Below are 23,029 nucleotides of genomic sequence, written 5' to 3' on the forward strand. Positions count from 1 at the left end.
TTAGAGGGTTGATCACTTGATCCTAACCCACTATAGATCGGAGGGTTAGGATCAACCTATTGAAATGATTTTTGGGGCAACACCTATTTAGCCTGTGGGCAATCTAATGGACGGTTTGGATCATCCCACGGTGCCGGCCATACCGCCCTCATCAAAATCCAGTGATAACATTTCCCAAAAAAAGCAAATGTTTGAATTTGCGGGTGACCCGCGGGTTGACCCGGCCCACCCGCGGGTTGACCCGGCCCACCCGCGGGTCACCTAAATTCTGACCCGCAAAAATGTCGGTCATTTCCTCACCCGACCCGTGTGACCCGCACCCGCATCACCCGCGCGTTGACCCGGCCCGACCCACCCGTTTGCCAGGTCTACTATTACCACTATATATTATTGTCCAAAATAGGGCTATAATCTCCTTAAATGTGGGTTACTTCATTTCATCCACAGCTTCTTCAGTTTGGACATTTTTACTATTGTGGCTAAACGTATATTCATACATTGCAACATATCTAAAGCTATCTAGAAAGGCAAAATCTTAGAATCTCAAGTGGACAATTCAGCATCTTAAGTCAGACTAAATTTATTCGATTCATATAACTCAACTTATATGTCCTAACTTTAATAAAAAATTATAAATATTAGTCCATTGCAATTAGTCACTTTAAACATAGATTTTAGATCGCATCTACTTATCTAAACTAAACCATTAGCTAAAATAAACTAAACTTCTATCGTTGGAATCACCCTAATCCAATAAACTTCAAACAACTCATTAGACTACGAATCCCATCAAACCTTGAGATCTCACTTAATCTTAAAATCCCTCTTTTTTCAACTTCCCTGCTAAATTTAAATTCAATTTTTTTTTCTATACTGTTAATAGACACTTTAGATTCAAATTCAAAATTTTAAACTTAATTTCTTGTTTATACTAAGAGAAACGTTAAAAAGAAATGATGGTTAGGTTATTTTTTCCTAATGATCACTCTTTAGGTCCCATTTCGCATGGATGCGATCGGGTTTTTTTAAATCCGATCAGCGAACACAAGTTTGGCCCATTGTCATTGGCTCCACCTTGGATGAATGGCCCTAGCCCCTTAAACTATTAAGTCTCGTCTATGGTTCTGTCAAGAGAATCTAAAGCGTTGATATCTAGAAGCTTTAATCTTATGCATATCAAGTGCCCGTTTTGCATGAAACTAGCAGCATGAAGGTCACCCACCTCATGATGGTCCACCAGATCAACGGTCCAATTACACCTGCATGTTCCATATGGGACCTAATGTTGATTGTTAGGATTGACACTAACACTGCAATTGAACAAGTCTAACTCAATATATTATACAATATATACAATAACTCAGGTTATTTATTCGGATATCTCTATCCTAACTTAGCCATGCAATGCTAATCAGTTGCAAGCAAGAATGCTTGTACATTATGTATTCTCTTTTTTAAAACACATTGGCCTTTGGATAAGTCTCGTGTAAACAACGATCATATCCATTAGACCGAGGACTGTAGAAGATAATTAGTTAAATTATTGTCCCTAAAATCTTAATACGATGCCTTCGGATCACGGGCTAAGATCATCCGATCATGGTGGACCAACGGCGATGGATATAAAAGACCTATACGTGGTGGTGTGAAATGACCGTCAAATCAATGTTCCCAGAGTTTTTTTTTTTTTCTACCGCACTATACCTCAAAAATAGTGCCTCCTTTCACTTACTCTTGGATGTGGTGGGACCTAACAATGTATCAATGACTAAAGTGGGGCTGATGTACTTGACGTTAGAAAAATTCAATGGGCCTGATTGCCGCGTACACTGGCGCTGGGTGTCCCTAGTAATCAAAAGGGGCGGATATATCGCTTCCCTTTGTAGTTAATATATATAATATAATACCCCTTTCAGCTTTGTACAAAAAACACTTCTTAGTGAACAAAGGAGAAGTGAAGCAAAAATAGTACGAAATACAAAAGGGGAGTGATAAATCGACTCCCCATGTGTCTTTCTCTCTCCTCTGTGCTAGAGAGAGAAAGAGGAGAGAGATAGACACATGAGGAGTCGATTTATCATTTAGGGGGGTCGATTTATCACTGCCCAATACAAAATCTAAGAGATCAGTTCCAAATAACTGAAAGAACGCTTACTTTATACAACACAATACCCCCTTTAGCTTTGAAGAGAAACCCTGTTATTGGTGAAAAAATGAATAACAAAATTTAGATAACTAAACATAATTATGAAGAGAAAACGGTTTCTACACACAAGTGTAGATAAGTTTTCTACACACTAGCTTAAAATACAGTAGAGGGTATATTGTTTGGGTGATCCAAACCATTCATTTGATTGGCCCTCACATAGATAGGGTGTCCACAAAAACTCAGCTCCATAGATCATCCCAGCCCTACGATTTGTGGAGGTAAAATAGACGTGTATAAACCTTCACAAATTTATCCATTTTTTGCCTCCACGGATCGAAGGGTTAAGGTGATCAAATGGAACTGATTTTTTATGGACACCCTATCTATGTCAGGGCCAATCAAATGAATGGTTTGGATCACCCAAACAAAGTGGGCCTCCACTGTATTTTAAGCTAGTGTGTAGATAACTTATCTACACTTGTGTGTAGAAACCGTTTTCTCAATTATGAATCCCTACTTGAACCAGCCCTATTTATTTTTTATTAAGAGGAACCTTCTATTTATGATTATATCACTAAAAATTAACCGTATTCGTATTCCATTTCAACAACAAAAAAAACAATTATGAATCCTGGTAAGCAATATGATATTATGCAAAAATCATAAATCACACAAAAATTCGCCAAACATTGCTATATCATACATCAGACCATATGTGGCCTCCCAACTTCTCTGGTTCCTATCCGCATTCTCCGTCTCCTCCTTTCGATTGCACCTTCTTCAATGGACTTGACGCTGAAAGATATGTGATTGAATCTTCAAGAATCACACGAAATTCTAGGGTTTTTGGATGGTGACAGTGGAAAATGTCACAAGAGAGAAAAACGGGTCGTATGAATGAAGAAGAGGGAATAATGTATTTCAAAATGACAGAAAAAATAGATACTAGCCTGATGTGTGCGCATGAAGTCCATTTCTTTTTTCAAAATTTACTGTTGGGCTCTCTTTATAAGATGATCCAAACCGTCCATTTGTTCAACCACAACTCAAAATAGGCCATACCCCACAAATCATTGTCAGGATGATCCTAACCCTCCGATCTATAGATGTTTCTATAATGTGTAGTCCCTCTATAGATTGGTTTGTTGAGATCATCCTGAAAGTGATTTGTGGGGTACAACCTATAAAATCTCCCACATTGTATACATTAATTAACCTGTCTATCTATAGTTAAATACAATTTTTGATTTAAAAAAAAAAACAGTCTAGTGCTTGTCATGGAGACCCCATAATTAATATAATATGTAGCATAAATATAAATATAAATATCTACAAAGCTTCAAATTCCGCAACATTATATTATTATACAGATCCAAAGAAGGAAAACAATATCAGATCTCATAGTATAAATGTATACGACAATCAAAGTGTGTGATGCGTACAAAAAATTACGTTTCGGTTGCGTTTGGATTACCGGAATCAGGTATCGACACCAGCATCATAATCCGATTCCTATTCCTATTACCTTGGAATAGAATGGAAAGAAATTTAAATAAAAAATATAATGATTCAATTCCATCTGAGGCATAATCAAAATACCACCTCTCGGCGCGGGAAACATATTTAAGCATGTACCCCCCTAACTAATTCTACCCAATTATCATTTCCACGCCTTCATCAATTCATTTTTTTTTTTTTTTTCAAACCAAATAGAATACCAAAGGTGAGTCTCATTGTTCAAATTAAACCAGGGCAAGCAACTGTCCCTCTCTTTAGATATGGTAGCTAGAACTGCTTTGTTCAATCATAAATTGTTCCCCAAGTATATTACTTATATTTTTTTTTGAAGAAAGCAACAGAATATATATTTATATATATGAATAAGCAGAACCGAGATGATCCTGTCGGAACAATGAGCAAATAAAATAGCAAGACAATGACTCAAGGGGGGAGATAGTCAAAACACTCCAATTCGGCCCGGGAAACACCACTCTTAGCCAGAGAGTCGGCTGCCACATTGGCCGATCTCCGGACATGCTGAAAGACCATGGAGTAGCCCTTTCCTCTATCCTCTATCTCCTCAAAGAAATGCACAAATCTCCAAGGGGGAGAAGCGTCTCCCGAAAGCCAGCGAATAACATTTACGGAATCGCCTTCGACTATCAGACTGTCACACTCCAAGCGAGGCATGGAAAGAATCCCACTGTGAACGGCTCGAACCTCCGCCTCAGACGAGTCGGCAAATCCAAGAGGCCCCGAATAGGCCCAAATGACTTCCCCTTTATGGTTCCGACATAACCCCCCCACTCCAGCCGCTCCTGGGTTACCGATAGAGGAACCGTCAAAATTGAGCTTCAGAGACCCCGGTGGCGGGGGGGACCAGGAGGGTCGAGATTTCACTTTGGTAACCGATTCCATGCATATGGTTGACCACCCTTCCCAAAGGGCATACGCAGAAACAAACCGAAAAAGAGGAAGGGAACGGGCCCAGGAGATGACCGCTGCTACCACCTGTATATAAATCCAATATGGGGACCTGACCTTCCCTTCAAAGACCCGCGCATTCCGCTCTTTCCACAAGAACCACCAGGAGGCTAAGAGACACATCTTCCACAAAATTCGACCTTTCCTCTTCCACGGAGCCCAGTCCCAACTCGTAATAAATTCGGCCATAGAATTGGAAGCAACCCAACTGACTCCAAATCTAGAAAAGAGATGACCCCAAATATATGAAGCAACCTGGCAATGTATAAATAAGTGGTCGATGGATTCCCCGGCGGATAGACATAGTGGGCAGTGATCCACCAGCCACATTCCTCTCTTCCGTAAGAAATCTATCGTCTGAATTCGTCCCCAGCTAACCGACCACCCAAAGAAAGCAACTCTTGGAGGGCATGCGAGGCGCCAAACCGCGGAGGACGCATGCTCCACTAGAGTGGGGATCAGATGGAGATAAAAAGATTTAACAGAGAAAATCCCCGACGGATTCCAAATCCAAATACGACGATCTAAGCCCGAAGACTTGATGAAGCAAGAGTCCAATAAGGAGATGAGGGCGCTGTAATCGCTTAACTCCCGAACAAAAAAGGCTCGACGGAACTTGGGAATCCACTCCACTTGCCCTTGGACCCGTTCGAAACATTCCGATACCCAAGCTTCTTTCTGAGAAGATACAATATATAAGTCAGGAAACAAAACTTGAAGAGAATGGGACGAACACCAAGGGTCCTGCCAAAACCGAATTCGATCCCCCCTATAGACTCTGAAGCGAACTCCAGGGGCAAAAAAGAACTTCAAACGCAATATGTCCCTCCATACTGTGATTCCTTTGATTTTGAAAGTATCAACGGAGTCCCAATTCCCAGGAGATGAACCATACTTACTGTCAATGACCCGAACCCACAAAGAGGAGTGTTCTTCTCCGTATCTCCACAACCACTTGCCCATAAGGGCCTGATTAAAGAGTTGAACTCTCCTGATACCCAAACCTCCGTTTTTAATTGGAGAGCAGACTAGACTCCATTTAAGAAGGGAGACCCCCTTGGAAGTCCTTGAATCACCCCACAGAAATCGTCTCTGAATTTGCTCTATGCGCTTAGCAACAGAAGCTGGACAATGAAAAAGGGATAGAAAATAAATAGGCATATTAGATAGAACAGCCTTTATAAGCACCAATCTACCTCCTTTGGAAACCAAACGGCGCTTCCATGTGGCCAATCGACGCTCAATCCTTTGTATAATAGGAGCCCATAGGTTGTGTCTCGGACGGCCCACCCCGAGAGGTAGACCCAAATAGGTAGCGGGAAAGACATCTAGACCGCACCCCATAATTCCGGCGAAGGATGAAGCCTCGCTCTCAGAACTCCTACCAAATCAGGAAGAGTTCTGTTTTGAAAGTGTTTTCCATATAATAAATGATAAACATAGCGATTAACAAAAAAAAATTAAAATAAAAGATAATAAAACATTAGCTTAATCCTCTAATTTCAAGATAATAAATGTGTCTTAATCATCTTACATTATTTCAAGATAATAATAAAAGTAGGGACATCTTAATCATCTCACATTATTTTTTTATTAGCTATATAAATAAGAGGGGTAGAGAGATAGAGAGCAGCCTCGATATAGCGTGTTCTCCATTTTGCCATTTTATTATTCTTATTTTTTTCTCTTCTAAAGGGAAAAACCAGAGAGACCAACAAAACAAGGTCAGTTCATTCCCCCCCCGTGTAAAACCCTAGCTTTCCTTTTTCTTCTTCTTTCTCGATTCATCACTGTTTGAGACTTTTCCCTTTATCATTGTAACGATCGGGAGTCTAAAAATCTGATTTTTCACTTCGTATCTTCGAATCGAACCTTTTCCCCCCCCCTTCTTTTCATTATTTAGACAAAGAGAAAGAGATTGAAGTCTCTTTTTGTATTTAGGGTTTTTGAAATCTCTCGAGGTTTTTATGTGGATTTGAAGGAATTTGATTTCTAGGGTTTTGTTCGGATTGATTAACGCTGGCGGATTTCAAGGTCTGCTGATGGCGGATCCGCCTGGTTTTCATTTTGCTTTCTTAGAGGTTGCAGAATCGGCGATATTAGGGTTTGGATTAGGGTTAGGGTTAGCGAAAAACGACGGTATTGGTGCTGAATTGTTGGGTTGGGAAGTATGCTGAGTGTGCTGCGTGTGCACCTTCCGTCCGATATTCCCATTGTAGGCTGCGAGCTTACGCCGTATGTGCTTTTGCGCCACCCTGATAGTTCAATTACAACTGATGATGTTCCCGAATCGGCCCCTCAAGATGGTTTCTACTTGAGGTACAAATGGTAAGGTCTTTTTAAACCCCTTTGATTTGTTTTTTGTTTTTTTTTATTACTTTTTTTTTTTGAATGACTGCTGTTTGATTACTTCCTGCCCTGCTTCATTGAGAACTTGATTTGTACTGGAGACCTTGTTATTATTAGTAACTCTGTTATATGGTTGCTTAAACTTATCAATATTGTTGATGGTAATTGACTTGTTTTTGGCATTTAATACTTCCTCAACTTTTGATTTCCAATTTCCTCATAGATTTATACATTTTTCGATTAACAATATGCTTTAGGCTCTTTCCTTTCTCCTTTCCTTCCCACAAGAATTCCCTTTGAAGCTTTACAATTTTACCAAGTATCTCTCTAGGGATATTGAATTGAACATTGACATTTAATACTTCCTCAACTTTTGATTTCCAATTTCCTCATAGATTTACACATTTTTTGATTAAAAATATGCTTTAGGCACTTTCCTTTCTCCTATCCTTCCCTCAAGAATTCCCTTTGAAGCTTTACAATTTTACCAAGTATCTCTCTAGGGATATTGAATGTTGACATGTAATACATTGAATGTTGACATCTAAGGATATTGAATGTTGACATGTAATACATTGAAAGGTTTGAAAGATCGTTAGTAGAAATTTTGCTTAAGGTCCAATATGATATAATATATATTAAGTTTTTGGCAAAAGAAAGCACTAGTGACGAGTTTCGTAGGCGTGTGGGGTCCAATAAGTGGCATATTTGCCCAATAGGACTTTTCGTGATTTTATTTCCATGTTATTTAGATTTTTTCCATGTTATTTAGATTTAGGGATTTTATTTCCATGTTATTTTATTTCCATATTATTTCAATTGCCTATATATAGGCCTCATTAAGTGAACTTTGGTAGTTTTTGGAATAAGATTGATTACATATTTTCTCCCCTCTTTCTTCTTCTTACCTTTTCCTTTCTCTTCCCTTCGTTTCTCTTTGTTACCCTCTTCTGCTCTTCTCTTCTTCTCCTCCTTTTCTCCTCTTCTCTTTCTCTTCTCCTGGCCTGCATCAGGGCGGCATGGTTTGGTTGTACGCTTGGTTTTAAATTTCCACTCAAAGTGACAAAACAAACAAAATGTTCCCATTTCTATCCCCATCAAAACACACACTGAAACTAAAACTGTAAGTCCATTTTACATGGATTCTTCTTAATGGGTGAAGAATCCGTGTCAGACACGTCTCAGATTCCAATACTTTAGGATTCTCTAAGACACGTCTAGATCTTTTTATCCTTTCTTTTAATACTACGACTACAACCTTACAATTACCGCATGCTTTGAGTTTTACCCATCTAATAGTAAGTTTTTTAAATGGAAATAAAATATTATATCTACTTAGCCAATTAAAATGTTCAATATATTGCTTATTATATTCAAATTATTATATAAAAAATTAAAAATTGATTAACATATTTTGGCGAATCCACGAATCGTCCTTTTTTAGGTTTGCTGAATCCGACACTCGATACCCGTGTCGGATTCCGACACACGTATCCGTGCTGATGCAACATAGCTGTAAGTGTATTAGTGGTATACTATATTGGTACATTTCTATCCCCATCAAAACGCACACCGAAACTAAAATCATAAGTGTATTAGTGCTATACTATATCGGTATCTAACACATAATCATATTTTACAGGACATCTCGGTCCTAGGGTTTCTTACTTTAATAATATTTTTCATCATTAAAAAAATCATATTTTATAGGATTTCCACTGATTTTTCCATCTAAAAGTGCATATTTCCATTTCCGGCGCAACTGAAACAGATACCAAAACTGAAACTTGAAACATTGGTCGAACGTTTTGAAATAAATGACAATGGTGGGTGGGGGTGGATGGGTGCGCTTTTGGTGGAAGGAGATTCATCAAACATGGGCATCAAACTATAGCTCGGGTCCTTGGAGGGTTGCATTTCTGATTAATTAAATTAATGATATTAGTAGATGATATGTGTTTCTTTTGTTCATGTTGGAAGCGAGGCTAGTGAGCTAGTGGAAAAGGCTTGCAAGAAAGGGAGTAAATGGACCATCATATGTCTGGGGCGATCTATGCCGTTGCTATAGTTGTCTGTTTCTTTTTTTAAATATAATTTTCTGTTATTGTTTAGAAAAAAAGAATGCAAACAATTGAACTTTTTTCTGGTTGGTAAGCTGGGATCGAACCTGCGACCTCAAGGTTGAGAAACCACTTCTCAACCATTGAGCTACAGGTCCAACCCCTAAAATCATTGAACTTGCGATACAGTGTGGTGTTTCGTCCATGCTTTATTGTGGTACTTGGGCTAACTTGTGGAAGTTGTCTTGCCTTATCTAGACATTTTTCATATATCTGATTCCTTTATTCCGTTTTGCAGGTATCGCATACAGAGCGACAAAAAAATTGCCGTATGTAGTATACATCCATCTGAACAAGCAACCCTCCAGTGCCTAGGTTGCGTTAAGGCAAAAATACCTGTAGGTAAGAGTTACCATTGCTCTCCTAGGTGTTTTTCAGATGCATGGCAACACCATCGAGCTTTGCATGATCGAGCAGCTAGTGCCGTGAATGAAAATGGAAATGACGAGGAAGAGTTATTTGGGCGTGTTGGTAGTTCTGGAGCTTCAGCCCTTAATCCTGGACTGTCTGGTTCAACATCGACCATAGGACAAAATCCAAGCTTGAATAATGGTTCTACACCTTCATATCCTTCAGTTGTTTCGGAAAGGAATGGTGGTGAGACTTGGTTTGAAGTTGGACTATCTAAAACATATACACCAACTGCTGATGATATTGGCCACGTTCTGAAGTTTGAGTGTGTAGCTGTGGATTCGGAAACAAGAATACCCGTGGGAGCCGTGAACACCATTTTGACATCACGTGTCATCCCGGCTCCCTCCCCTACTCCACGCCGCTTGATTCCAGTGAATGGAGTTGATGTGATGGGACATTTGGATTCAGATGGGCGTACTGCATCTTCCGGAACCTTCACTGTGCTATCGTACAACATTCTGTCAGAGGTGTATGCTACAAGCGAGCAATACAGCTATTGCCCATCGTGGGCCCTTTCGTGGGCTTATCGCAGGCAGAATCTTTTACGAGAAATTGTTGGCTATCATGCGGACATCCTTTGTCTTCAGGAGGTAGACGAACGCTTACTAAGCCAGTTCATTTGTCGATTTATTTGCTTTGGGGGATAAAAGAATGTATTTTTTAGCACCTTTTCCTGTGTTTCTCAGGCCCGTGTTATTTGACTACAAGTGGATAGGCTTGAATTCCAAAAATCTGAATTATAGGCCCATATTTTTCTTAGGTTTAGCCGGCTCTGAAGTCCGAAATAGTAATGGGAACTAGGAAATGTTTATCGACCGAATTTTAGGATTCCATATTTGTAGTTTGTACACCTTGTTCTATGCCTCAGTCAAACTATATATTTGAACCTTAACATTTGTCCAAGAAACACTTTTTCAAAGATTAAACATCGGACTAGAATTCTAGGCCCTTTCAACTGGAGGCTATATGTTATGGGACCTGCCTAGTCTTGAACAAAAAGCTCAAGATTTGGAACCTTCACCCCGACCTTAACCTGAAGTTTTCTATATCTTTGCCAAGTTGACATGCCTTACAACCCTAACATCTATGAAATACCAAATTTATTTTTCAAGTTTGTAAACTGCATGGATGTCCTTACTGCTTGGAGCTCTTCCCAGTTTCCGAACTTAACAGACCCTCATTTGTGAGTTCACCTAACCCAATCCCTGTCTTCCTTTTTTTCAGGTTCTGAGCGATCACTTTGAGGAGTTTTTTGCCCCTGAACTGGATAAACATGGATATCAAGCTCTCTACAAGAAAAAGACCGCGGAGGTTGCTTTACAATTTGTAACTTTTCAAATTTGTAGCCTGCAAGGTTTCTTCATATTTTGTATTATTAAATTATTGTTATTGGTTGCAGGTTTACAGTGGAAGTGCCTCTGCAATTGATGGTTGTGCTATTTTTTTTCGTAGAGACCGGTTTTCCCATGTCAAAAAATACGAGGTACGTACACATTCTGTGTAAATCACGGTCTCTAGCATTCTTTCACATGCTGAGTGCATCATTCTTGTCTGCAGGTTGAATTCAATAAAGCTGCACAGTCGTTGACGGATGCATTGGTTCCAAGTGCTCAGAAGAAAACTGCTCTAAATAGATTGCTTAAGGTTGGTTTACCGCACTCTATTTAAGCTTATCCCCAGTTTTTCCCTCAAACCACAGACATATTTTGATTTTTAAACGGTCTTAACCGTCATATTCCTGTTTATAGGATAATGTTGCGTTGATTGCGGTCTTAGAAGCAAGATTTAGTAACCATGGGGCCGATCCTGCTGGAAAACGACAGCTTCTTTGTGTGGTGAGAAACTTAGCTTACTTCTTTTTAATTATGTATTCTTGTGTGCATAAATGGCAATATGACTTGCATTTGAATTTCCATAATTGTTGTCCAATTTTTTTTTTCATGTATGGAACTATTTTTTGCACTACCTAAATCTGTACAGGACTATACTTTCTGTTTCATTATGACAAGATGAATGCAATTTGCTCTGTACCTACATCGTTGCTTACAGTTCTGCCTGCATAGTCATTCTCTATGAATTAAGAAAACACAGATTGTTGCCAAAAACTAAGCAAAGCGGAAGGAAAACAAACTGTGCGAGTTGTATAGGTAAAAGGGTAATGTAGACTAGTCTAAGTATAGACGGAAGGAAAGTTGATTGGGCAATTAACCGTCTTATCTGTCAGATAATTCACTTCTTTGTGATTCTGCCATTTCCCTTTCTTCATTAATTTTGCATTTGAGAGTGGTGGCTTTCCTCCCTTTTTTTATTTCTGCTTTGGTTACTATTACATCCTTATATTTTAAATTTTAGAAAATTCATTTCTTTTGTCTATTATTACGTTGCTCAGAAGCTAAAAGAGTACTAATACAGCGGGACCCACACACACGCACACGCCTGTTTCTATGTATTCATATGTGTATATATTAGTATTATGTGTGTGTGTGTGTGTATCCCTCGTCTCCACACCATCATTGATCTATTAGTATTATGTGTGCGAGTTCTTGGTCAATTCAGTCTTCTCTTGCCACGTAATGTTAAAAAATGACCTCCATTTGTCATAGCATTACCATTTTCACAAAATCTTTAAACTTTCTTATGATTTTTTTGTTTCTACAACATTTGTTGGTATGATATTGCTGTTTTGTTCAAGGCTGAATATATGGATGTGTTGCATTATTTGGCCACATTTTGTGACTATTTATTTTCTCATGTCATGTGGTAACAGGCGAACACACATGTAAATGTCCATCAAGATCTCAAGGATGTTAAGCTCTGGCAGGTTATCATCCTGGCATTTTCTGTTTCTGTGGAGTTATTGTAGTTTTTTTGGATTCGTAGCCATTCAACTTGAATTTTTTCTTGGATATTTATTTAATCATCTCAGGTACATACTCTTTTAAAAGGATTGGAGAAAATAGCTGTTAGTGCAGACATACCGATGTTGGTTTGTGGGGATTTTAATTCGAGTCCTGGAAGGTATGTGCCATTTTTCTGATAAAATTTTAGTTTCTGATGCAAAATATGTAATTGGTCTCGAGGCAATTAGCAATCTCTTGATTATCTTAAAAGAATATTGGACTTGATGGCAGCGCTCCACATGCACTTCTTGCAATGGGGAAGGTTGATCCGATGCATCCCGACTTGCAAGTGGACCCCTTAGGAATCTTGCGACCTGCCAGCAAGTTAACTCATCAACTTCCATTGGTAACACGACATTTCGTAGTGCTTTCCTTGTAATCTGAGTATTTGTGTTGGTTCTGACACCACCTTTTTACAGGTTAGTGCTTACTCATCCTTTGCAAGAATGGTGGGAGTTAGAACTGGTTTAGACCAACAAAGACGGAGAATGGACCCCACAACAAATGAACCATTATTTACAAACTGCACTAGAGATTTCATTGGCACCCTCGATTACATATTTTACACTGGTAGAGTCCTCATTGCAAGATTCTTCTGTCCCGGCTTTCTTTTCTAGTTTCCAGTTTTTTTTTTTTAATATTTTAATTTCATCATCCATGTTGCAATTCATTGTTTAGACATTATTGGAAAACTTGGTGGTTGGGTTCTGATGTCAGATTGGGCTGTGTTTCAGCGGATTCTTTGACGGTGGAATCATTATTAGAGCTCTTGGATGAAGAAAGCTTACGCAAAGACACGGCACTTCCTTCTCCAGAGTGGTCCTCTGATCACATAGCACTTTTAGCAGAGTTCCGCTGCAAACCTAGAATCAGACGCTGACACTGTAGGGTATGCAACTGTTTTTTTTTTCTTGCTTCTATTCTAATGTTAACTTCGTTTGGCTAGACAGAGATCCATGCTACCAAAACTTGGGCTTTCTTTCTCAACCTGTTGGATTTGCATTATTAGGATTTGAGAATCAACTTCTTCTCTTGCCTTTTCCTGGGCCAGAATCCTAGCCAATACTTCATTTTTGGATTGTGTAGTTTTCTAGGCATTCCCAAGTCAGCACTTCAAAGTGTCGGACATTTGTGGATATTTTGTTAGTGCTTCACCTTTTATTGTCATTATGTTGGCCAAGTCTTGTTTTGATGACAAGGGAATGTCGAGTATTTTGTGTTTCTTTTCATGTAGACCTCTGTTAGAAAGTAGGGCTTGAGTGATCTTGGAAATGTGGAACTTCCATTCTATCTTCTTGGCCTGAGAGGTACAAACATGGATTGTTTGTGCGGAGCATTTACCTCAATTCCAAATGTGCCATCGTCTGTAGCTCACTGGTAGTTGGTTGGACTGCATATCTATCCAATCCCATGACTTCTTTTTTTTTTTTGTTTGGAAATGGCGAGATATATTGATTAAATGGAACCGAGATGATCCTCAGAATACAAAGAGAAAGAAGATAGAAGAGAAAACACAACAGAGAAACAAAATACAATTAAGGTGGTAAATAATCGAACCACTCTATACCCTGCCTAATGACCCCAGATTTAGCTAGACCGTCAGCTTCTTCATTGGCTGATCTTCTAACATGGGCAAAAGAAATCTCCGATCCTGACACCCAGTCCAAAATCTCCTCAATAAGGCTTAGAAATCTCCAAGGAGGAGGAGCTTTACCAGCAATCCATCTAATAACATTGGAGGAATCCCCTTCCACAGTGACTTTATCCAAGACATGTCTTTCAATGTGAAGGATACCATAATATGCTGCTTTTACTTCCGCCTCTGACGAATCTGAAATCCCATTCGGTTCAGAGAACGCCCACTCCACAGCCCATACATTGTCCCTCATCAGGCCACCAAAACCTGAAGACCCCGGGTTCCCGAAGGATGATCCATCCACATTTAGCTTGCTGAAACCCACAGGCAGCGGAGCCCACTTCTGAATTGTCTTTTGCGTTCTTAACCCTTCCATACAGATAACATCCCATCTTTCCCCCAAATCGTAAGCCGACACGAATCTGAACATAGGAAGACTCTTCGCCCATTGGATAGACATAGCTATAATCCTCTGATAAATACTGAAGGGTGAAGTGGCTGTGCCCTCGAAAACCCTGCCATTCCTTTCTTTCTATACCGCCCACCATAGAGTTAACAAGCAAATCCTCCACATCACCTTCCCTTTCTTTTTCCAAAGGACAAAGTCCCAACAATCCAAAAGCATAGGTAAAGATTGAGGGAAAACCCATTGGATACCAAATCTTACTAAAACTAAACCCCATATCACCCTTACTACTTTACAATGTATAAACAAGTGATCAATAGATTCGCCATCCTCCAGACATAACGGACAGTGATCAGCCCCTTCTTCTCAAAAACTCAATGGTTTGGATACGCCCACTGCTAACAAACCAACCAAAAAAAGACACTCTAGGGGGCAATGAAAGGACCAAACCTTAGCCAGAAAAGAATCATCACCATCTGGAACAATCTTAGCATATGCAGATTTCACGGAGAAGATTCTGGAGGAATTCCAAATCCATAATCTTTTATCCTCACCGGATTTCTTAATATAGCCTTTCTCGAGCACCTCAAACAAGGAAAATAGATCCTCTAATTCTCTTTCAAAAAAATTTCTTCGAAACCATGGACACCAAATTACTTTCTGATCCACTCTTTCAAAACAGTCGCACACAAAAACATTCTTATCTGCAGCCACTCAGTAAATCTGGAAATAGCGATCCCAAGGGCTCATTTGCGCACCAAACATCATGCCAAAACCTGATACGCCTACTAGAATACACTCTGAACTTGCAACCCTTTTTAAATACATTTGTAAGGCGAAGCACATCCCTCCAAATAGAAGTCCCTCTCCTCTCGAAAGCATCGGCCGTCTCCCAGTTACCAGCAAGCACCCCATATTTACTCCCAATTACTCTAGCCCACAAAACTTGATCCTCCTCACCAAACTACCATAACCACTTACACAACAATGCAGAGTTGAAACCCTTAATTTTCCTAATTCCCAAACCACCTTTTCTAATTGGAGCACAAACCTTCTCCCATTTAACCAGTGGAATACCCTTCTTTTCATTCGACCCCCCCCTAAGAAATCTTCTTTGTATCTTCTCTATCCTCAACCCCACACTTACCGGGCATTTAAATAGCGATAGGAAATAAACTGGAAGATTTGCCAAAACTGCCTTAACTAGGGTCAATCGACCCCCTTTTGAGAATATTCTTCTTTTTCAAGTCTCCAACCTTTTTCTCAATTCTTGCAACTATTGGTTCCCACAGAGCTTTATTAGGCCTCCCCACTTCCAATGGAAGACCAAGATAAGAAGAAGGAAGGTTGTCAACCTCAGAATAGCAGTACAACTTCTAGTTTCAAAAGAAGATAAATTGATTGCGAACATACTTGATTTCGCAAAATTAGATTGCTGACCTGTAATCACCTCGTAGCATCTAAGGATTGCCTTGAGATTCATCACTTTAACTTTATCCGGTTCACCGAAAAGTAATGTATCATCCGCAAATTGAAGAATTGAAACTTCCACCTTGTTCTTTCCTATCTTGAAACCTTCTATTAGCTCCATTTCGCTACCTTTCTGAATAAGCTTGCTGAGAGTTTCCGCCACGATGACAAAAAGAAAGGGAGATAAAGGATCCCCTTGCCTCAACCCCCTCGATGATTTAAAGAATCATTTTGCCGAACCATTAACCAACACTGAGAACCACGCTGACAAAATACATCTTTTAATCCAACCTCTCCATGCATTACTAAAACCCATTTTACCCAGAAGATAGTCAAAACAATCCCACTCTACCCTATCATAAGCATTTTCCATATCCAACTTACAAACCACCCCTTTATTTCTGTGTCTGAAATAATCATCAATGGCTTCGTTGGCTACCAGTGAACGATCCAAAATCTGCCTCTTGTTCACAAAAGCACTCTGGCTATTGGAAATAAGCTTAGGCAACACTACTTTTATTCGATCCGCCAGCACCTTTACAAGCACCTTATATAGACATCCCACCAAGCTTATTGGCCTGAAATCTGAAATCTTTGAGGCTCCTTCCATTTTGGGGATCAAGGTAATAAACGTGGCTCCCGTTCCTTTATCAAGTTGCAAACCCTCATAAAATTCTTTGAAGAATCTGAAAATGTCACATTTCACCACCGACCGACGAGACTGGAAAAATGTCAAACAAAAACCATCTGAACCAGGAGCCTTATCCCTTGAAAGAGAGAATAGGGCTTTTTCAATCTCCTCCTCACCGAACGGAACTTCCAGCTTTGAACTTTCCTCCAAAGAAAGACAATTAAAAGCAACATCTTCCGGGATAGGACGGAATAAATTCTCAGAGGAATAGAGCTTGTAATAGAAAGTTATATTGGCTGAACAAATACCTTCCTTTGATGACACCATCCTACCATCTTCATTGAGCACCACAATTCTATTCCTTCTCCTTCTAGCACTTACCATTGCATGGAAATACGCTGTATTTTTGTCCCCTTCAACCAGCCACTTAACTCTGGACTTCTGCTTCCACGTGATCTCATCATGCAACAACATAGTCTGATGTTCTTGTTTTACTTTCCCCATCTCCTGACACTCCTCTTCGCCCCCCAAACCACTCTCTTCTAGAGCAGTTAGCTCTACTAGCTTACACTCCAGTCAACTTTTCCTTTCATTCAAACTTTCTTTTTTAACCGCTACCCACTCCTTTAGTTTCTTCTTCACAAACCCTAATTTCTTGCCAATCACCACATTAGCTGGACCTTCTACCGTACACATCTCCCACCATTCTTCCATCTTCTCCTCCATTTGGGGGTAATAAGCCATGCAATCTCAAATATAAAGGGGCTGGGACCCCATGACTCCAATCAAGGATCAAGCAGTATGGGGCAGTGATCCGAGACTGAGTGTATAAGTGTCTTTTGAAAAACCTCCGGGGCCAATTCCAACCACTCTGAAGACATCAAAAAACGATCTGATCGGCTCCTTTCACCTCTGGCCCAAGTAAAAGATCCTCCTGCCAACGGCAGATCGATTAACTCATTATCTGCAATAAAATCTATAAAGCTTTGCATGTTCTGCGAAATTCTTGAGCATCCAAGCCTTTCCTCAACTGCCTTGATTACATTGAAATCACCACCTATACACTAAGGAAAGGGGCACGAATTTCTAGCTCGACCCAATTCCTCCCAAAATTCTTGCTTTGCCTCCCTGGTAAACGGACCATAGACACTTGAAAACAACCGCAAGGATCCATCCTCAACCTTCTTAAGCGCCTCTGAAAGAGAATACTTACCCTTCCATAAATCAATTTTCTTCCAACAACTATCCTTCCATGCCACAACAACTCCTACAGAAGCCCCTTGAGACGGAATAAAGTCAAACTCCCACTCCTCCCTGGGGCCCATACCCTCAATGACCCCTCTCGTCACCACATTTAACTTTGTTTCTTGCAGACAAATCAAATCCGGTTTAACATTCTTTACCAGCTCCTTAACTTGCAATTTCTTCCCCTGCGACCCCAACCCATTTGAATTCCATGACACAATCTTCATGGATTACTTTTTTTAGAGGTATTCCTCCCCTTGTGGCCTTCACTTATTCTTCCTCCCTGTTCAATACCAGACCTCTCCTCACACTGGCCTCCACTGTAATTGATCCCAGACTCTAACCTTTTTAATTCTCTTTCCTTCTTCTTGGCTGACTCAGCTGATCTCTTAGCATAGTCTTGAGCTTCCCTATCCCTCGCCTCTAAGGATCTAATTTGGTCCTTAAGATTCTCCTCACCCCCAGATGCTACCACCCCCAAATTCTTGAAAACCCCTACCGCCAGCTCTAACTTCCCATCCCAAAAATCATTTCCACCCCCCTCAACCCTAGGGTCAAGACAAACCCCCTCACAGACCCCAGGAACCAGTGAAAGGTGATTTACTCTCGCCAGACTTCCCTCCTGGCAATTTACCCTTTCACTAGGAATACACCCAATCATGCTACTGAGCTTTCCAAAGCAATCTTCGATGATACTACCCACACCAATAATATCTACCATAGATGCATTCACCAAATTTTCAACTGATATTTTCATAATTGGGCCCTCATCGGAGGATTCCAACGAAATAGAGAGGCTTCTCCTCCCCTTATACCTTGATTTCGACGTGGACTTCTGGGCATTTAGACTACTAACTAATTCTCTTATCAAATTCCCCACATAAGGAGTAACCTCTCTGCTCTTCCAGAGTTTGCTCCCCCATGAGATCGCCACTACCCCTGTCCATGAGGCTGTTTTCGAAGAAACTCTGCTCCTCTTCCTCAAAGTCCAAGCACAAAGCAATTCTTCCACGTTTCTGCATCTCCGACATAAAACCCAAGACCTTCTCTCCCTTTCAGGATTAGAAACCTCTCTTTGCAGCATCAAAGAAGCTCTAAAATCCTCATTACCTATATTTCTTCTATCCCTTGTCTGTTCGCACAGAGAGCTTAAGGACAGAAAAGACCCTTCATTTTTGGACCCATTCACTTGAATTCTAAAAGAACCCGATTGAAAATAACGAACCGTCCGAGGGCTATTTTGCAGAATACTATCACCAGAGGCCTCTAAAGAGTTCAAGGCCCAATGATTAGTCTCTCCTAATGGGCTTCCACCAGAAGAGGCCCAAGAGATACTTGGCGATAATTGGGCCATCGTAAGATCACAGTCAAAGGGATAAACATTCAAAGATTCACCATATCTACTCAAAACAGATGTGGGGTCCACCACTGCCGTCTCGATAGGGTTCCCACCTATAATGCTACGCCACCTGTAAGCATTAGGAGACCCACCGTTTTGAAATTCAAAAAAGCCGCCAGGTCTGTGAAGGCTACGTACACCCTCTGTGGTGCAGTATAGCCTTCCATGCTAACATGCGCCCCTTCAGCTTCTCTGCCTACCTCGGGAATGCTAACGAAACTGTCACCCACCTCACCAACCGCCATTAATCCCCCCTCCAAGCTTTGATTATCATCACCCAGGGAGCTTTCTCTATCACTTAAACTTCCCAACGAACCACTTTCATTTGAGGTTTCTTCCTCAGATTCCAGAATACCTTCCACCTCCATCTCTCGAGACGCTCTAACCCATCTGATAGAACCCCTAAGAGAAACTTGCAAAACAACTTCATGACCAGGGACTCCTTCTGTGACTATTAGCATTCTAGCCCTTGCATATCCAGAACCGGCCTTGTAGGAAGAATCCAACTCCAAAACCTTACCAATCCTTTCTCCTACTTTTACAAAGTTCTCCTCACACCACACCTCAGGCGGTACCCCTTCTATTGACCACCATTGAGAACTTTGATCCCCTTTGAATTTATCTAGCCATAACGAGATTTCACGGAAAGGGGAATTGATAGCTTTCTTCCACACCTCCATTGAGATCCTTCTGTCAACCCCCGCTTGGAGGATGACCAGAATCTCCCTTTCAGCAATCTTATACACCATTACCTTCCCATGACCGTCAATTCTTTTAGATAACCATTCTTCCATTGCCGGAAGATCTCCAGACCATCCAGATCCAATCAACCCCAGATACCCATATCCGCATTACTTATGGATTTCAAGGAAATAACTTCTAAGTTAATGGCCACACCTTCAGAAGTTAGCGGCGAAATCTCCCCTTGACAGCTCCCCGGTTCTGGACCCTTGTCTCTCTTCTGAAAGGGAAAGTTGAAGTCTCTCCCTGACCACACTTTTTTACATTCCCAGCACACTAATCTTTTCTTGAAGTTTTTGAAGCCACACCTGCAGCACCGCCAATCCCCTAACCCTCCTTCTGTCCTTCTTCGATGAACTCGGTCTACTCTTTTTGCTCTCTTCCCTTTTGAGATCATCCACCCTTGCTCCTGATGTGGCTTGCTAGGACCTCCTTCCATCAACCTGGTACCCTCTGCTCTCCCTGCTTCCCATGGGATAAGATTAGCACCACTAGCTAAGCGATAGGGGCCTCCATAGGGATCCACTCTCCCAAGCAAAACTGCATTAGCCCCAGTAACACAGCTGGGAGGATTCCAGATACCTACACCAGTCATTACTTCAAGAAAATCCCGAGGATTCCAGAATCACACAACAGGCATTTCTCTGTTCTAAGTTGTTTTTTATCCAATCCCATGACTTTATTTAGCTTTATTTGTATTTCCGTCATTTAAATCCATGCGATGTCATAGACAATCTGACCTGCAAAAGTATTGGAAAGCCCAATCTGTTGTAAGCTGTTTGGAAGTCCAAGTTGGATCCCATCTTAGGTTAGCATGAGGGCCTTACCTGTTGGAAGTCCTCATCTTTGGCTTAATACAAGATTTTGAAATATTAGTGTTATAGATAATATGCACTGAAATCATTCAATAATAATAATAATAATAATAATAATAATAATAATAATAATAATAATAGGAAAATTTTATCAGCACTACTGTATTTTGATGAGGGCACTCCTCACTTTATTAAAAGTACGGTATGACCCGCACCATAAGATGATCCAAACCGTCCATTAGATGGGCCACGGCCGAAATAGGTTGTGCCCCAAAAATTATTTCCATAGGTTGATCCTAACCCTCCAATCTATAGAGGGTTAGGATCAACCCTCCCAACATTTAGATCGGATGGTTAGGATCAACCTATGGAAATGATTTTTGAGGCACAACCTATTTAGGTATCGGTTTGGATCATCCTATGGTGCGGGCCATACCGTTCTTCTAATAAAGTGAGGAGTGCCCTCATCAAAATACAGTAGTGCTGATAACATTTCCCTAATAATAATATGCACTGAAACCAATGTGTAGTTATGTTTACTGCAAGCCCCTGTCCACTAAACTGAACAACATCTTAACCAATAATTTTGAGCTCAGAAAAAATATGTCAAGGGATGCTAGTACTTGTGCTGAACTTCTCGTCATTCTTGTGTTAAAATTCCATACAGCATTAGTTTGTATATGGCCTAATTTTGTGTACGACGCCGTCTGTTGTAGGTCCTTGAATTGGTGATTTTCTTTGAGAGAAGCTGATGGATAAGTTAATACCGTCAAAGAGATGGATCCGACGGTGGTAGATCCCGCTCCTTGTAGTCTCTTTCCAGATGATTGCTTAAGGAGTGCATTGATCTACATGTATCATGCCGTTTTTGTTTCATAGAAAATTATGAAATGTCTTTATTGAAATTTTTGGGTTATTCATGTTCTGGCCGTTATCTAGTATAAATATTATTCAGAAATTATCCATCATATGTTCAATATATTTAGAGATTTTCTTTTCCCCTCACCAAAGCTTTATAGATATGAATGATATGGGTTCGCAGATCAGTTTTGGAGGCCAAAGGGCATGCTTGTAAGCCTGAGAGCCTTTGTTGACTCAACATATGAATAAAAAAGATCTGATGTATCTGTTGATGAGTTATTTTTATCCCTTCTAAAAATGGGCCAACTACTCGTGTCCAACTTAAGGATTCTCTCTCACACTTCTAGATCTTTTTTATATGTTTTTTTGTTCGGAATATTACTATTATAACTTCACAATTATTGCATGTTTTTTGTTTTATCCGAACACGCCAGACTAAATAGAATCCTATTTGAGAGAGAGAGAGAGAGAGAGAGAGAGAGAGAGAGAGAGAGAGAGAGTACAGAAAAAGTGTGTGTTTCTAAGGGCGTTGTGCTCAGGGGAGTTTTGAAGCCATCTGGAAGCCAAACTGATGTCGGTTTGAAGCGGTTAGAAGAAGATAAATTGCATCAATACTATTCTCACAGGTTAAGGTCAGTGTTTGGGCAGGTTTTCTATTTCAAACCTGAATGTTTTCTACCTAGAAAGTGGATATTATTGCAGTTGTATACCGGATCATATGCAACTCGTTGGAAGGTTTGTTCTTTGGTGTTTCTTGGAGGGGAGAAAAGTGATTTGTGAGACATTTCCAAATTTTTAATGCTGTGGTTGAAAGAGAACTAGGTAGACTATTGATGTATCTTTGCACTGATAGTGAGGGAGAATATACCTCTATGTGTTTGACAGATACTATGCTAAACATGGGATGAGACGTGAGAAGCTAGGTCCTCATACCCCTAACACAATGGTGTAGCTGAGAGGATGAATCACGTCATTGTGGAGAGATTTAGATGCATGCTCTCTATGACGTACTTGCCTCAATCGTTTTGGGGAGAGGATTTAGGAACAAAATTTTACTTAATTAATCTATCTCCATTTCCTTTAGATGATCATATCCCGAAAACAGGTATGGGTGGAAAGAAGTCTCTTATTCTCACTTAAATGTGTTCGACTGCAAGATTTTTATGCATGCACCTAAGAAAAAAGGTCTAAACTTGATGACGAGGTTATACCTTGCATCTTTCTGGGTTATGGAGATGATGAGTTTTGATACAGATTATGAGATCTAGAAAATACAAAAATGCTAAGAAGTAGAGATATGGTTTTCCATGAAGATCAGACCATTGAAGACTTTAATTAAGTTGAGAAGCCACAAGTTGTGGGTGATGTACCCGATCTTACTTCAGTTCCTCCAATGTCGCATGTTGAAG

General features: G+C 40.2%; 1 protein-coding gene across 1 annotated transcript; it reads left to right on the plus strand.

Annotated features, from left to right (window-relative positions):
- Nucleotides 1-6,262: 6,262 nt before the first annotated feature.
- On the plus strand, nucleotides 6,263-21,905 carry LOC143858521 (carbon catabolite repressor protein 4 homolog 1-like). The gene is made up of 12 exons (XM_077369164.1): nucleotides 6,263-6,961; nucleotides 9,341-10,106; nucleotides 10,741-10,827; nucleotides 10,916-10,999; nucleotides 11,074-11,160; nucleotides 11,265-11,351; nucleotides 12,284-12,337; nucleotides 12,443-12,534; nucleotides 12,648-12,762; nucleotides 12,836-12,986; nucleotides 13,151-13,305; nucleotides 21,476-21,905. Exons 1-11 carry the CDS (start codon nucleotides 6,804-6,806, stop codon nucleotides 13,294-13,296), a joined length of 1,827 nt encoding a protein of 608 aa, XP_077225279.1. The 5' UTR covers nucleotides 6,263-6,803; the 3' UTR covers nucleotides 13,297-13,305; nucleotides 21,476-21,905.
- Nucleotides 21,906-23,029: the final 1,124 nt, after the last annotated feature.

This window comes from Tasmannia lanceolata, unplaced genomic scaffold, assembly GCF_043159265.1.
Source record: "Tasmannia lanceolata isolate RefF3 unplaced genomic scaffold, GAP_Taslan_0.1 ptg000026l, whole genome shotgun sequence".
NCBI classification, from domain to species: domain Eukaryota; kingdom Viridiplantae; phylum Streptophyta; class Magnoliopsida; order Canellales; family Winteraceae; genus Tasmannia; species Tasmannia lanceolata.